Source organism: Lepidothrix coronata, unplaced genomic scaffold (assembly GCF_001604755.1).
Source record: "Lepidothrix coronata isolate B3197 unplaced genomic scaffold, Lepidothrix_coronata-1.0 Scaffold250, whole genome shotgun sequence".
Lineage (NCBI taxonomy): Eukaryota > Metazoa > Chordata > Aves > Passeriformes > Pipridae > Lepidothrix > Lepidothrix coronata.
The window spans coordinates 32,501-49,627 of record NW_016690430.1 but is presented as its reverse complement, the minus strand read 5'-3'; the positions used below and the strand labels follow the sequence as shown (position 1 = coordinate 49,627).

At 39.4% G+C, this 17,127-nt stretch overlaps 1 protein-coding gene across 2 annotated transcripts in view; it reads left to right on the top strand.

Annotated features, from left to right (window-relative positions):
* Nucleotides 1-17,127, top strand: part of FIGN (fidgetin, microtubule severing factor) — a 106,097-nt gene that overhangs the window by 86,155 nt on the left and 2,815 nt on the right. For both annotated transcript variants that reach the window (XM_017835195.1, XM_017835194.1), the window contains one exon: nucleotides 10,280-17,127. This exon is cut by the window's right edge and continues 2,815 nt beyond it. In XM_017835195.1, the coding sequence (XP_017690684.1) occupies nucleotides 10,288-12,528 (2,241 nt within the window). In that variant the 5' untranslated portion in view covers nucleotides 10,280-10,287 and the 3' untranslated portion in view covers nucleotides 12,529-17,127. The remainder of the gene's footprint in view (nucleotides 1-10,279) is intronic.

Here is a 17,127-nt window from a genome sequence, read left to right as displayed (position 1 = left end):
CTATTTTTAAAACAAGCGTGTTATTTTTTTCTTGTCCTCTGAAAATGCCTGTGCACCCTCTCGATGACATACTGTGTGTCTTAGGACAACTTTTCCTGGTGCAGGATGAATTTTGCTTTTTTTTGAGAAACATCTAATGTGAGGAGTTAGGGTTTTTTTTCTTCCCACTCTCTCCAGGAATATGGCACAAATATCAGCATACACACAGTTCAATTTCTCAGTTGAGACATTCTCTCTCTGGTGCCTTGGTGCCTGTGTGTGTAAAATACATAAATGTATATATATATAGAGAGAGATTTCTATATTTGTCTATAGAAAATTCTCTGTTCTCCTTCTCCCTGTCCCCGAGACAATTTGTCAAGCTAACTGAACAATCTGTATAGTTCCTTTCAAATGCTCAGGAAACAATATAGTAAGTCCCAAACCAAGAGCATGCAAAAAATTGGCTATATTCCATTTTTCAGTCGTTAATTCAGATACATTTTATTGAGTGAGCAAGAAAGAATCTTCGGAATTTGTGAAATACAATAATTGAAAGGTTTAAGTGGGGGAAAGATTTATCTCAGCTTAGTGTTTCTAGGATGTCAGTTCTTTGGTTATGCTTCTGCTTTTAATCTTGTTTCTCTGCTTTGTGGGGAGCAGGAAGGAAAGGAAGGGTCAGCTGCTCACACAGCCGAGCCCGGGAAGGAGCTGTGCTGGAGCTCTGTTTTCCCTAAGAGCGTGATTAGTACAGTTTTGATGACTTAGCTAAGGTGTTCCCTGCCTTGGGGAGGAAATCTCGGGTTCTATGTAGTAACATCATCCCTTCTTACAATGTCGTCTCTCATGTTGTAATATAGACATTGTTGGTTGGTTGTTGTTTTTTTAATGGAGAGACCAAATAAGTGTACGGGTTAATAATACAGTCCTTTTACATAGGATATTCTCTTTGGAAAGACAGTGTATGCCAGCACTAGCTGCTCTGATACTTATAGCAGAGAGAAATGTGTGTGGTGTGTGTCTGGTATGATGGAAAAAAGGGAGAGAGTGGATGAGCTCTGCTAAGAGCTCCCTGCTCTTAATCCTGAGCCACGTCAGGAGCATTCTAAAGCAGTTTATCTTCATATGTCGTCTTGTATATAAGAAACAACACTAAACCCACCAAAACTCATTTCATATGTAGCTTTTTCTACAGCCTTCAGATCAAAGTTATTTTCTTCAGGCTGGACTAAATTATACACAGGTCCCAGGAGTGAAGGACACTGAATTAATGCACTATGTCAACCAGTCCTGGTTATAGAATATTTTTATCGAAGTGTGAGACGCAACATCTCTTTACTATTTCATTAAAAATTAATGTGCAGATTTCCAAAAAGCAAAAAGCATAAATAACGTAAATTTTGTGAAAGGTTTGTACACTGTAGACACGTTGAGGATTTTTTTTTTTAGTATCAGATTACTTCTATATATACATTTAATCAGTATTTGTTCTCATTTAGCTAATCAGCAGAGGTACTCTAATCTCAGTAAAGCAACTGTTCATAGCTTTCCTATGTTGGTAGTTTTTTCCTGTAAAAGGAAAGCAATATTCCTGGTTGCAAGCTGGAGCATTATATTATTGGCCCATATAAATTTGCTTTTTTGCTTTTGTTAGTTGAATGTAATGAGTCAAACCTGACTACAGTTATTTGAAACTTACTGAAATTGAGCTTTGCCTTCAAATTTGCAAAGTGAATAGGGCTGGCTAGATAAATGTCTGGAATTAACCTTCTGTTGCTGTACATAAAGCTGTGAAATACATATATACTTTTTTTTAAGTGTGGTGAGTGAAAAATATATGGAAAATTATATTGTAGTGGAATTGATACAGAGTGCTGCTGCTGTTAATTGGAGGAAAATACATTTTATATAACTCTTGCTATGTAACTTGGTCTTGTGTTTTAGGGCAAGGTGATTTTCTAGCATTTTCGAACAGCTTGATATAAAAATAATTCAGCATCAGTTAAATCTCTATTGTGCTCCCACTTTGTTCAAATAAAGTATGTCCCTTTATGGCAGTTTTAACCCCATTTATCCTCATGCACAAGTGCTCACCTGTTATTTACTCACATAAGAGAAGGTCGATACTGCAGAACAAGGGGAGTGCTCTGTTGTGACATAAAACATACATATTCATTAGCTCTGCTGTCCCTATGGACATGTGTGGTATGTCCTGATGATCTTCATTTGGCAAAAGGAAGCGAGCTTAAGAAGGAAATTGTCTTAATGGATTTACGATACATGAAAAAAGGTTTTAAAAATGCTTTATTTGTGGTAAGGGACCAAAGCAATAATTCTAAGTGTGAATGAAAGAGTAAAAGGAAGCAATTTACTGAAAGATGATTAGCAACAGAAATAGAAAAATAATAGAATCCAATATTTGAAAATTATAATTTTCATATGTTAATTTTTTCTTCCTAGAAGAGCTTAGGTCAAGATCTGAATGTTCCATAACAGTCTCCCTAGTACTGAAAATTTATTCCTTCTGCCTCTCACTTACTTGCTAAAAAACAAGTTCAGGGTTTTGTGTTTCACCTGCTTCAGTTGATTACATGAGAAACACAATAAGGCATGAAGGTATTTTGTCTGCTCTGCTTTTAAGGATCTGTGTTATTCTCTTTCAAGGTAAATGTACCCTAAACTTCGCTTCTGGAAGGGAAACCAAATAAAAGGCTACTTCTGCAATTTTGTTGCTTAAAAAGAGAGTATATATTTTGCTGCACTTTTAGAAGGTTCAGTTGGGTTTATTAGAGCCTTGAAAGAAGCACTTCGGTGGGAGCACAATCAAGGTCCATGTCTAAACTATTTTGCATTTGCAAATATACATAAATACTTGTGCCAAGTGGCCAAGTATTCATTCATGATTACATTTTATCATCTGAATATTTTATTTCTCAGAATCACTAGTTATCCTGCAGTAGTTATATTGATTCTCATGTTTATATAGGCATAAATTGCAGATTATGTGGTATATTAAATGTTTTTAAAATACATTATAGCTATAAGTGTGCATTCATTGGACTGCAAAAAGTAATTTTTTAAAATAAAAATTATGTTTACATTTGTTTACAGTTATTGTTCTTGTGAGTATTCTCTCACAAATTATTATGATCTTATTCCTTTGGCATTGACAAAGCATGGTAGGTCCTTTAAAGGCATGGTACTGTTCAGAGCTACTTGACAAAAACAGCTTAAAAATTTAAATCCTGCCAAGAGAAAGCATCATAATCGGTTAAAAGGAAATGCGGTTGTTGTTTTTGTCAGTGTTTTCTAGTTGATTTAGAAAGGTGTTATGGGGAAATGAGTACAGTGAGGGCAGACTGATAAAGTCAAATATTTCAAAGATAAACAAAAATTAATCATAAATATGACCAATTCTCTACATAACTGGGTTCCAAGATGTGTGCATAAATGGTTTTGCTCGCGGTAAGGACGACTGTGCATCAGTGTGATTAGAGTACAAGGATGGAGCCCTGAACTGAGAATGTTTTTCTGGCAAGGACTGCTGCCACAGGGAAACCAATACCTCCATGGTGGGCAGCATCCTGGGAGGTCGTGTGAGTGCTTAAGTAATGGCTACAGTCCCCGACAGCCACATCTGTGGGCTGCTGCTGGCTTGGCCTATGGATCTGACCTGCTTCTGCTGGCAAAATGTGCTAGTGCCATCTCCGGACCTGGTTTCTCTTTGCTTCTTGACTATTATTTCTCCTTATTTCTGTTTCTTAAGGCCTTTGAAGCTGATGGATCTCCTAAAGGCTGTTTAGCCAGAAATGTCTTTATGTAAATGGCAGGGAGGGGGCTTGGGGGAGAGAGAACTCATTTGCTGTAGATGTATTGCAATTTGCTGTTGTAAGGTGTGAAAGTGTGATTTTAAAGGAATAATCATTTGACAATGTTTAAGTTAAATAATGGGGATGTATCAGTTTGAGATTTCACATCTGGAATTTCGTTTTTAACGGGTCCAAAATCTCATAATATATATAGCATTTTTCTTACTGCTTTTATCTCTAAGTGCTGTTGACATATATGTGATCCTCCATATTACTTGTGATTTAAGTGTTTTGTTTTAAAGACTGAAATGCTTTCGCTATTTTGCTAGATGGAAATCGTATTGTAAATACCCTGCCAACAGCTTGATGCCAACAACAACTGGTGTGCGGGGCATGCATATATAGTAAGAGGAAGAACAGACCCCTACCAAGAAAATGCTGAGAGCACTTTCCAGGCCTGTTTTTGTGAGTCTGTGGCTGCCACTTACTGAAAAAAGCTTCCAAAGTTGGGACTGTACAGCTGGGCATCTCAGTTGGAGGTTCATCCTCCCACCGAGTCCTTTGACGTCAAAGGAGTTCCTCATGGACTGGAGCAGAGGTCTTCACTGAGTAATTAGAAAATAAATGTGGGAATCATTTTCTTTTCTTTTTTTTTTTTCTGCAAAACATAATTAACTCAATCCACTCTTCAAAATCCCTCCTGTTTCCAATTAAGAGAGATCAGTTGCACTATCTTCAAACAGCTGAAATTATGCTTATTAATAAAAAATGGAGTGTAAAAGAATTGTTTTATCTTGAATTAATTTTTATTATTATGCGACATATGACAGTATACAGTCTTATGAAATATTATCAGATTTAGTACAAATCCAGGGAGTTGTGTGTCCTACATCTTGAACAGCGGTTACAGTATGACTCATTTATTTAGCTCTGCCCCATGCTTAAGAAGGATTTTAAAACGTGGATTTAGGGTCTGAAGTTCAAGGTCCTAACACCTTCAGCTCAGTAAGACATCTGAGGCATACTGGCCAGTGAAGTACCTATTCAAGTCAATAGCTGTTTTGGCAGAGTCAATATCTGTATGTCCACAAGAAGAAAACCCGTGACTAAAATCATTATGGTCTGCTGTGTAAATACTCAGTGTCTTGAATAACTGTGGACAGGGCTGAGAGTAGCAGTTCAGTGGGCAGGGACAATTTTTGGGGTCTTTGGTGAAACATGTAGACAATCCAAAGTGATGAAGTTCACATCCACTTTCAAGTCTAGAGGGAAAAGAGTTGGTGGTACTCAGAGCTGTGATTTTGGAGTTGTTTCCTACCTTGAACAGTGTGTTCCCACCAGTCTGTTATGGACACTTATCAGAAGCATCTCATTTACTTGTTCCCTCCTGGTACAGTCTAACCCTTTTCAACTGCACATTAGGCAGTTGCTTGGATCATATTAACAACAGGCCTGAAGTTAACCTGCTTAAACTACTGATGTTTACAAAGGAACCTGCAGATCTGTGCTAGGTAGGACCTGTGTACTGCAGGGGTGAACAGGCAGGAATAGAGGAGAAAATCAATTATTTCCTTTTGCCTCAGGTATGTTGAAGGAACAGTTGAAGGCCCCTGATCCAAACTGAGACTTTGGTAGGCTGCTTGGGAAGGTTGGTGGGCTGTCCTGTTTCTTAGTGCCTTGTGCACAATAGCTCTGTGACATTCAGGTGTTTTTCACCAGCATCTCTGGAAGTGAAATGCAACCTCTGGTGGTATCTTCAGAAAATCACAGCTGCATATGATTTAATTTTAGTTTGATTATTTCATTAGAGGTGTAAATAGATGAGAGGTTTACTAAAGTCCCAGTATCCTTTGTGTAAAGCACATTGTTGCTACCCAAGTTGGTGAATTGGGACACTAAATCCTTTATGGTGGTTTCATCCAGTGTGGTCTTAGCTAGTATTTCTGGACATTTCCATCCCTATTTTCAACAGAAACTCTTGTATTTAAATTGAAAGGAAAGGCTAGTTATTTATCTTTTTTGACAGATATAATCCTGTAAGGGGATGAGAAATTTGACCTGATACTGAGGGCACCAGCACTGGGGGGTTCTTTGTATGCACAAACTCATTCAAGCTCCCAGCAGAATCAGGCCCAAGATGTGCAGGATGTTGTTTGTTCCTTTTTGCATTCAGATTGCAATGTTATTTTTTTGCGACTGGCATTTTTTTCCTTTTTTTTTTTGTTTCTTTTAATTCATAGATCTGAATATATAAGTAGACTTCTGCCATATGGAATTATTAAATGTGAAAATGATGAAGTATTGTGTATTATATTTTCCATTTTCAGGCTAAAAATTAGACGGGGAAAAATGGTCAAACACTTGGTTCAAAGTAGTTCAATAATGAAATTGTTGGCTATAATTACTTTAAATGTAATTCAGATAGATCCAGCTGGAAGAATTATGGAAGAGGGATGTACAGCAAGGCTGTCAGGACAAGGAAAAATACATACTGCAAAAAAAGCCTACACTCCCTCTCTATATAATGCATTAAATTTATCTTAAAAGCAGTTCTCTGATAAGTACATACCTGTACTTAAAGAACAGAATCCTTTCCTTTTGCCTTTTACAGCCCACACCTGCACACTTTACACAGTTCAAAAATGTCGATAGCTCAGAGGATTCCTAAGTTAGCAAAGTTTTTTTTTGAAAAATACATTCAGCCTTGCATTGCTTCTGGATTTTCAGTAAGTTATTAAGCAAATACATTATCTGCAGGACTGTGGTTTGTGTCAGAGTTCAAATTACACTTAAAGAAAAAATGCAGCCTCTAAATATGCCCTCATTTACCTGATTTTAGACGTTTATGTCAGCATTTGGATTCCTAAAACAAGAAATGCAGGAAGATTTATCAGCTCAAACAAAAAGCAATTACTAAAATAAAATTTAAAATATGGAGAGGAAGTGGCTACAAACAGGAAGGGAGGAGGGAGAGAAATATTTGCATAATTAAAAAGAACTACAGCTTCTTCTTTTCATATCCCAAGTCAGACATTTGACTTTCTTCAAACAATTTTTGAACTATTAACAAATAGAGTCAAACCTAGCAAAAGTTTGCTACTTTCTCAATTATTATCAAATTGAGGAAATGGCTCTTTGTGCCCCCCAGTCCAGACCATTCTACTGGTCTCCATGTAAATACTTCTTCACTGCTTACTAAAGCAAAAAATATGCTTATGGTTAACTATTAACCTATGCTTCCAAATAACACTAATGATTGCAATGTGCTGGAATAAATGCTCATGTTTCATGGGATGAGAACAGTCCTGTTCTCTTAAGCTTATCTAATCAAAGCCTAATCCTGCCTTTACAGCCTTTGTTAAATGCACTGGTATTTAATATGCATCAATAAATAAACTTTCAATTATTGTGCAGTGAGCATATCCAAAGATAGCATGACAATGTGAAACTACTGGTCTATCTAGCAATTATTCTAAATAAAGGATGCTGATGATGTGATTTCCCCCCTCCTCTTATAATGGATAATTTAGATTTTCTGACATTCTTTTGCAGCCTAATAATAAGGAAAATAAATTAATCTAGACAAATAAAATTCAAAGGATTTAATTTCTACACCATCTAAGTACATCTCCCCCCTGTGACTAGAAATTTAATTATTTTAAAAGCACATGATCCATTCTAAATAAAAAAGACCAATTGATGAAATTTTTTAAGTATTTGTGAAAGGTATTTTGAAAAGCTTACAAAGTGGGTAGTGTGTGATATATGTTGTTGTACTCTGACCTAGTGCATTCTTTTATCTCTTTAAATTGAATAGCCTTTCTTTTACAAGCAGTTAAAGACAATGTGCCAAAAGCATATTCACTAACTACAGAGCAAGTACCAGCCCGGCCAGGTTTTCTGCTCCATCCATGTCTATTTTACCTTCTTTTTCAAGAGTTTCACTGCTGCTTTTTCAAGAGTTTCACTGCTGCCATGTCTTTCTCATGGCATCTGTTCATTAGTATCTAGTGAAACATCAGTCTACTCAAGTTCTGCATCTCTGTGACAGAAGCTTTCAGTATTTTGGTAACCTTATAAGCCAAATATTGCAGAACACATATAGGTTTTGTTTGTTTGTTTGTTTTGTTTGGCACTTTTTTTTTAATGGGGCAATGAACTTATGCAGTTCTGTGTTACAGGAACATTCATATTTTTGCCCTTTAAAAAAGCTTGTAGTAAATATCATGACAGAAGAATTTTAGATACTGATTGCTTGCACTTGGCTCTTGGTGATTTGCGCTTCAGATTTCCAGCAGAATGTAACAAAGTATGATTTCTGGAAAGCTTCTGATAGTTTCTCATTAAAATTGTATTTTTTAATGCAATCAGTTAATTGCATGATTTCTATAATTTCTCCCAATTTCATGATATACTTACTCCCTCTGAAAGGCAGTGGTTGAAACATCAGAAACAATTAACAAAAAATATTATATTAATGCTAAATGAAAGAAATAAATCTGCCAAAATCTCAGTCTCAAAGCTGCATTTGTCAAAAGCACTTCTCTGAATTAACTTTTGTAGCATAACTGTATAATTGTTAACAGACATTTTTCTCAAGTTGTCAAAGTGTTTGAAAAAAGAGAGAAAGAGAACACTTATGAAGAAAAAACCCACAAGTAATTAATGGCATGCTCAGGTGGAGTGAGATTTGCAATACTTGTACTAACAAAAATATAAGGCTCAATTAGAGGTACTTTGCAGTTTTCAGCCTAAGTTTAAATGATTTTGAGATTTGCAAATACATGAATCAAAAAAAAAAAGAAGAATCCAAATGCAAATTAGTGCAACCACAATAAAATATAATTGCAAATGAATCTGTTGCTTTATTCATTTATTGTGTAATTACTGCAATCCTTCCCACCTTGTTTTCAGTATTTCTTAATCATTAAGTCGGAAGCATGACAGCAGTGCCAGCCCTGGCATGATTCTCTTTGACTAAAACCTTGTAAATTAACACAATTAGCACAGCATCATCCTGCTAATTAACTTCCAGTGTCTGGTGCAGTGGTTTTGCAAACAAGGAAGAGGGAGTCAGAAGGGAATAAACATGCCATTCTGTTACCAAACTGTGTGCTGTGTTAGGCTTAGCTCAGCGAGGCTAAGCTGGCCATGTCAGATGCCAGAGTCAGGCAATGAAGAGCTAAAGGGGTTGGGGAGAGAAACAGGAGGGGGTAGAAGCTGTCAAAATAGACTGCAGTAATTCAGAGGGGAGCGAGTGCCACAGATGCTTCATTTCGACTAGGCCTCCGCCTTATCAGAGAATCTGTGCCAGAGGGCACAAGACTGTTTGCAAAAACCACTTTTGGTAATACGAGAGAGATTAAGGAGGTCTATTTGATACAGCTGTACAAAACACAGCAATGTGTCTGCCATGCATAGGTACGAGTTGGAGGGGGTTATCTTAACGCTTGTAAATTGCTCCTACACGATGCAGTGGATCACAAGGGGGGGGATAAGTCACATCACATTATTAAAAGATTCATTGCTCTAAAATGAAGTTTGCTTTTTTTTTAATTTTTTTATTGATAGGTTTTGTTTTGGGTTTGTGTTGTTTGTTTTGGGGGGTTTTTATAGCTAGCTGTGAAAGCCACAGAACTTTTAGGGACTTGGCTTCATTTCCTTTTCCTTTTCTTCATCTTTGTTTTTTTTATTATTTTTTTCTTTAACCCTCTTTCTTTGTACCCTGGAGGCTGTGAAGCGGAGGGGGGGAAGAGAGAGCAAGCAAGGAGACCGACAGACAAGTCATGCTTGTTTTTTTTTCCAGACCCTCAACAACAGAACTGAGAGGCAGAAAGGAGCCAGTTGTAATTCATACCGAGTTGTAGGCTTTGTGTGATGAAAGCGACAGAGCGCTGCCTGGGAGATTGCTTTGCTGCACTCCACGAAGCAGATTTGAAACTGTCGTGGACCACTTTAGATGAGAGTTGGATTATGGAATGACCTGCTATGTCTGTGTCATATTGTTCTGCGCAGGGTGCATTATACTCTGCTAACTAGGTGTTCAGTACCAAATAAGAGAGGTATCCTAGATGTGATCTGTCAGCTGTGTCTCATATTTTTATATTGGTTAAAATATAAAATTGAAACAGTGATGAAAGAGGACAGAGCCTTGTATGTTAACAGTAAATCTGCACTCAGAGTATTTAAAATATACTGTCTTATTTAATTACTTCGAAAAATATAACATTACCTGTATTTTTTATACAAACAAATAACCGCCTACTGAATTGGCAAAAAATGTGGCTACATGTGTATGTGCCTGTAATAAACCAAGCAGTTCATAGTGCTTCATAAGGCTGTTGCATTTTCTTTCTTTAAGGACTGGCGGTGTTAAGTACAGTGTTTCAGAGAGCTGAAGAAGTTTACAGATAGTATGTTTGAGAATTCATTTAAAAACATGTGAAAGAGGCTGAGGTCATTGTTAACTTTGTTGTTTCCTGCTGCCCTAGGCTTGAAGATGCAGTGGACGCCGGAGCATGCCCAGTGGCCAGAACAGCACTTCGATATCACTTCAACCACCCGGTCCCCTGCCCACAAGGTAGAAGCCTACCGGGGGCACCTGCAGCGCACCTACCAGTATGCCTGGGCCAACGATGACATCTCAGCTCTGACCGCCTCCAATCTGCTGAAAAAGTATGCAGAAAAATATTCTGGTATTTTGGAAGGCCCAGCCGAGCGGCCCATTCTCAGCAATTACTCTGAAGCTCCCTCGGGGCTGGTGAACGGTCGGAAGAACGAAAGCGAGCCTTGGCAGCCATCACTGAACTCGGAGAGCGTGTATCCCATGAACTGTGTCCCAGATGTCATCACCGCCAGCAAAGCTGGGGTAAGTGCAGCCCTCCCTCCCGCAGATGTCTCAGCCAGCATCGGGAGCTCTCCTGGGGTGGCCAGTAACTTGGCTGAACCCAATTACTCCAGCAGCACCTGTGGAAGTCACACCGTTCCCAGTCTTCATTCAGGGCTCCCATCTCAGGAATATGCCACAGGATACAACGGCTCGTACTTGCATACCAGTTACAGCAGCCAGCCAGCACCTGCACTTCCATCCCCTCATCCATCTCCCCTGCATAGCTCGGGACTTTTACAGCCCCCACCACCACCACCACCATCAGCCCTCGTCCCCGGCTACAACGGGACCTCTAACCTCTCCAGTTACAGCTACCCTTCTGCCAGTTATCCTCCTCAAACCGCTGTTGGCCCTGGGTACAGCCCTGGGGGTGCCCCACCACCCTCCGCTTACCTGCCTTCAGGAATCCCTGCTCCAACCCCTCTGCCCCCCACCACTGTCCCCAGCTACTCCTACCAGGGCCACGGTCTGACGCCCATCGCACCGTCTGCCCTGACAAACAGTTCAGCCAGCTCTCTCAAAAGGAAAGCTTTCTACATGGCAGGGCAAGGAGAAATGGACTCCAGTTATGGAAATTACAGCTATGGCCAACAGAGATCTACACAGAGTCCCATGTATCGAATGCCAGACAACAGCATTTCGAATGCAAACAGGGGGAATGGTTTTGACAGAAGTGCTGAAACATCATCCTTAGCATTTAAGCCAACAAAGCAGCTAATGTCCTCTGAACAGCAAAGGAAATTCAGTAGCCAGTCCAGTAGGGCTCTAACACCCCCATCCTATAGTACTGCTAAAAACTCACTGGGTTCGAGATCAAGTGACTCGTTTGGGAAGTATACCTCCCCAGTAATGAATGAGCACGGTGATGAGCACAGGCAGCTCCTCCCTCACCCAATGCAAGGCCCGGGACTTCGTGCAGCTACCTCATCCAACCACTCTGTGGACGAGCAACTGAAGAATACTGACACCCACCTCATTGACCTTGTTACCAATGAGATTATCAACCAAGGACCTCCTGTGGACTGGAGCGACATTGCTGGCCTAGATCTGGTAAAGGCCGTCATTAAGGAGGAGGTTTTATGGCCAGTATTGAGGTCAGATGCATTCAATGGACTGACTGCTCTACCTCGGAGCATCCTTTTATTTGGACCTCGGGGAACAGGCAAAACATTAATGGGCAGATGTATAGCTAGTCAGCTTGGGGCCACGTTTTTCAAAATCACTGGCTCTGGCCTTGTCACAAAGTGGTTAGGGGAAGGAGAAAAAATTGTCCATGCCTCCTTCCTTGTGGCAAGGTGTCGCCAGCCCTCGGTGATTTTTGTTAGTGACATTGATATGCTCCTTTCCTCTCAAGTGAGTGAAGAACACAGTCCAGTAAGTCGGATGAGAACCGAGTTCCTTATGCAGCTGGACACTGTACTGACTTCTGCTGAGGACCAAATAGTAGTAATTTGCGCCACGAGTAAACCAGAAGAAATTGATGAATCTCTTCGAAGGTACTTCATGAAACGACTTTTAATCCCACTTCCTGACAGCACAGCGAGACACCAGATAATAGTACAACTGCTCTCACAGCACAATTACTGTCTCAATGACAAGGAGGTTGCACTGCTTGTCCAGCGCACAGAAGGCTTTTCTGGACTAGATGTGGCTCACTTGTGTCAGGAAGCCGTGGTGGGCCCACTCCATGCCATGCCAGCCACAGACCTTTCAGCCATTATGCCCAGCCAGTTGAGGCCAGTTACATATCAAGACTTTGAAAATGCTTTCTGCAAGATACAGCCTAGCATATCTCAAAAAGAGCTTGATACATATGTTGAATGGAACAAAATGTTTGGTTGCAGTCAGTGATGCTACTTAAAAAAAATGTAATGAATGTTGGCACACACAGAATCTGCTACATAGGGTAGAAAACCCTTTTCAGTAGTGTTAAAATTGCAAAGGGTACTGGGAAGACTACAATTTACCTTGCCTCTAAAGAGCCAGGGTATACTTGAAGGAAAAGTGCATCAAACAAGAGCTGCTGATCTGAAAAAGCCACACATGACAGAAAGCGCATGTTGATGCTCAGTTCTGTTCAAGCTAGACAATACTCACCAAGGAGCAAGGTGCAAGTGGGTTGATTTCAGAAGGACATGAACCCTGTGTGTTGATTCCATTCTGCTGTTCTTGAGATTTAGTTGCTGTCAAGTGCCTGAAGTGGTGCTTTATTTTTTGTTTGCCTCACAATTACATTGGTGGCATGTGCTAATATAAAGAGCTTTAACTTCAAACATTATTGGACTAAAGAGATGAACGGTTGTGTTGCGACAGAGAGCCAGATTTTTGCTATTCTAAGAGCAACAGTATTCCTCAATCCTGTCTGTTCTGTGGTGTTAAACTAAGAACAGGTAAAACAGGGTAATGGTAATCTGGACCTTAATTTCTGCAGTTCATTTCTTTTAATGTTCTGTCTGCAAAAACTCAGGAAAGTGATTGTGATTTGTACAGTACCTCAAAGGAATGTGTTGAAAGCACTATGTACTGCTGAGAGTTATAGGCTAGGCTTCAATGTTACTTTATATTAAATATGTATGTTTACCTCAACAATTGGAAAATGGCAAGGAAAATTACTTTGAATGTATCCAGGAAAAAACTAAAGTGTGATATGACTGAAGCTTTACAGTTTTTAAAAATAGAAACAGAAGCATTTCCCCATGTTCAGGAATGGTTCTTTTGCCAATTTGTCAGATCAAACCAGAGCAGAGTGATTTTTCTTGTTGGTAAACTGTAACAGTTTTCAGCATATTGCTCCTTGATAATTACATGATACAGTCTTTAGAAGGTGCATAGATGAATAAAAGAGCCACTTAATCGGTTTATGTTAGCATCTGAAACAGTCAAACATAAGATTTGGTAGGATTCTGAGAGGCAAATTACCTTAAGCTGTGACAGCTGGCCTTTGTTGCGTGGCCCTAGTCATAGTTTTGAGGCTATTTTGGTGAAGCTGTAGGGAGTAGAATCAGTATAGGCCGCTGGCAGAGCTATGAGTTGCAGAGCTGTTTATAGCAATGCAGTGGACTGTGACCAAACAAACAGTACAAATAAAGCAAAACTGAACCCTCAAAGTACATTTACTTCCCTTCCCAAACTGTAAGGTTGAGTTTTTGTTGTGTATGTACGGCTTCATTGTCCTTAATGCAATATTCATTTAGCATCCATTAGAAATCTTAGGCTGAAGTGTGTCCACCATTATTTCTACCTCAGTTTTGTTACATTTCTCTTGGAAAGCAAAGTAAGAAATAGGGCAAAAAACACCACCAACACAAGTCAGATTACATTAGGAATGTGAACCTGCTAAACAAGTTTCAGAGAGCTGCTGTTTTTTCCCCTGAAGTCAAGTTTTTCTCTGTGTTAGTGCTCTTTACCCCCTCCTTTTTCCTCCCCCAAATATACACATCCTGGTGTCTTCCTTCTGGAAAGACTCGCTGGCATGTGTGGCATTTTGCTCAGTTCACCCTCCCCACCCCTTTGGCCCCCCTCTTTCTTTTTATCCTTTAATGCTTTCTGTGCAACTCTTTTGGTGACAGCTGACTGATGTTGGGTAATGTCTCTGAGCAAGAGCAGTGTGTGTTGCAGCTGCCCAAAGCCTCTGCCATCACATGAACAAAACAGCCTTGCTTTTTTGAATGTATTTTTTGTTTGTTTACTTTAAAGAAACAGTAACAAAACTGTTGCAAAGCACTGGCATTTAATGTTTCTCTTAAGTAATGTACGTTCAAGACCATTAAATAAATGCACTGAAAAGCCCCAAGAAGAGAGATACCAATCTGTTACTAGGTCATGTTTGTCTTCTCAAAAATTGTACAGACCTTGTCCGTTTTGTTAAATCGGTGGAGACATTTAGCACTCAGAAAGCTAATGAGGGATTTTGTGATATTGCTGGAAATTTATGACTCTTGATTATTACTTTCCTTTATTTTTCTTTTAAGATATATATATATTTAGATAGAACATGCTAAAAACAGAGCAAATAAACCAAAATCTAATTTAAGATGGATTCCTGGCAAACATTTTGTCTTATCTAAAACTTTATGTTTTAAGCATAAAAGTACCATTTTAAAAACAGTGCCTTTCATTAAGGATGTAGAAAGTAAGATTTAAGTACATCACCTGCTTTTCTTCTTTATTTTCCCTTTTTTTATTTTCTTTTTTCTTTTAATTTTCTATTATTTTTTTCTTTTCAACAGCAATTACAGTCTATGATCCTTGTTATGACCCAGTCTTTCTGCTTACCCAAACCCCCACAGGCTGCTTCTTCACCCTGGTCATTCCACCATCCTCATATTTGGGAGATCCTGATGTCCCCATTAGCCCTAGGTTCACACTGATCACACTGGCAAGTACGCTGTTGCATATTGCTGACCCAATTTCTGTCTTAGACATTGCCTTTCATACCTGCCGTTGAGCTATGCTCATTTAAAAGGCTCAGACAAGTTTCAATAAACTGTTTCTCCTAACTGTACTCCTAACAATTTTTTTTGCAGCTTATAAAATGAAAACTTAACACACTAGAGTGTTTTTTCCCCTCTTTTTGTCCAGTAGCCAAACCAAAAGAAAGCAAAATCGTAGATAGTCCCTTTGACTTCCAGCTTTAAGTCATTCTCTTTAAAAAGTCATTCTGGGAAACAGATTTTTCAAATGTTAACCAAAGTGAGAAGCAGGCAGAAACTGAGATGGTGTGCAAATGCAGGTCTACACACACATGCTCATGCTCTTCAGATCTTGATTCAGTTTTGGGGCAGCAGAAAAAAACTTCACCCCTATCACATCTGCTGTAAGGAGAGGAAAACAGAGCCGGATTGTTACCCAAATCTTTCCTTACTGCCGACTGTCCTTGACTTTGCTCTGGGAGGGTACCTGTTGAATTTGGTGAGAACTTGGCCAGGAATTGCTAACAGGAGGCACCTTAACCCTTCTCCAAGTGGTTTCTGGCCACTCCTTTGATGGAATTCAGGGCTGAAACTGGCTAAACCCCCTGCCATATCCTGTCCTTCGTACTGCTTTCCTTCCTCCTCCCACATTCAGCCCCTGCTTTTTCCCTAGTGAGCAGGTTTTGGCATGCTGCTGGTCCTTCACCCCTCAGCAGCCTTCTTGTCAAGGAGGGTCCAGGAAGGGCAGAAGACCGATCCTGAACTTGAGCAGGTCCCAAAGGTTAGGATTGTTTTTGAGAAGAGAGACAAAATATGTTTTAATGGTGTTTTCAGGATTAAGTATTTGCTGGTCTTAGACCTTTCTATGGTAGAAGGCCATCTGTTGTCTTTCACAATTAGGCAAAGCTGGGGCTGCTGCCACAGAAATGTCGAAGTGGTTGGCTGGGGCTTCCTGCCACTGACACAGCCCTGAATTTTAAGGAACCTGAAATGGTTAAAGAGCATTTGCTGTGTCAGCCTATCACTGCAGATGCTTTACGTTGTATTTTTATGTGTGGATTCCATTCTGCATCAGCTCATTTTCTTCCTTGTACCTTCAGTAACAATTCCTACAGCAACAAAAGTAAAATAAATTGGAGGAATATATCTGCAAGCTGAAGGATCAATATCAATTCAAGGAGGAGTTCATAATGACCTTATGTGAGACAGAAAGGGAAATACTCTGTACTTCTGGCATGTTTCTCTTCAAAATATTTAGAACATTAGTGACAATATATAAAAGTTTGCTGACTGAGCTGATCAATGGAATGTGAAGGCAGTTTACTTTAAGGCTATTTACTTTCACAGGGATTATTTATCTATTAGTCAGTCTGTATGCTACTCAAATGCAGATAGATGGGCAAAATGTTTTCTTGAGCATTACAAACCTTACAACGGGAAAATCAACCATCTGACTAAAATACAGAGGCCAAACACCATCTGGGTGTCTTCACCAGCTATTTGGAGGCTGTGCCCTGTAAAATAGTACAAGGTCATATTTAGGTGTTTTTTCATAGGATGTTTCTTTAGGGGATTGTGTAGTTAAAAAGATGCAAATTAATTCCTGCATCAAGATGTTAATACACTGAAAGCAAGTTTGGGGATATATCCAAGGTTTTCACTGTCCGCAAATACATATGACTTCAGGTAAAGGGCTGTTCTTATAATCCCCCTGCATTTTTCTCTCAAGCACTCCATCATGAGAGAGAGTGCATTACTCAGATCTGAAGGATACACTTTGTCACAAAACAAGGCCACCAAAAGTTGTAGGGCCTCCTACCCTTTCACTTACACCAATCTGAAGGTGGGATAACCTTCTTGACTTAAAGGAATTACTCCTGATTTCTGCCCTTGTTAGAAAAGTCATCCCTCCAATGTATAATAATCTATGTCTGTTGGTTTTCATCATCAGCTCTGAAAGCTAACCTTGTCCTCACAGCACTAACTCCTTTCCATCTTGTATGTGTGCATGTGTGTATATAATATTTATATGTGCATA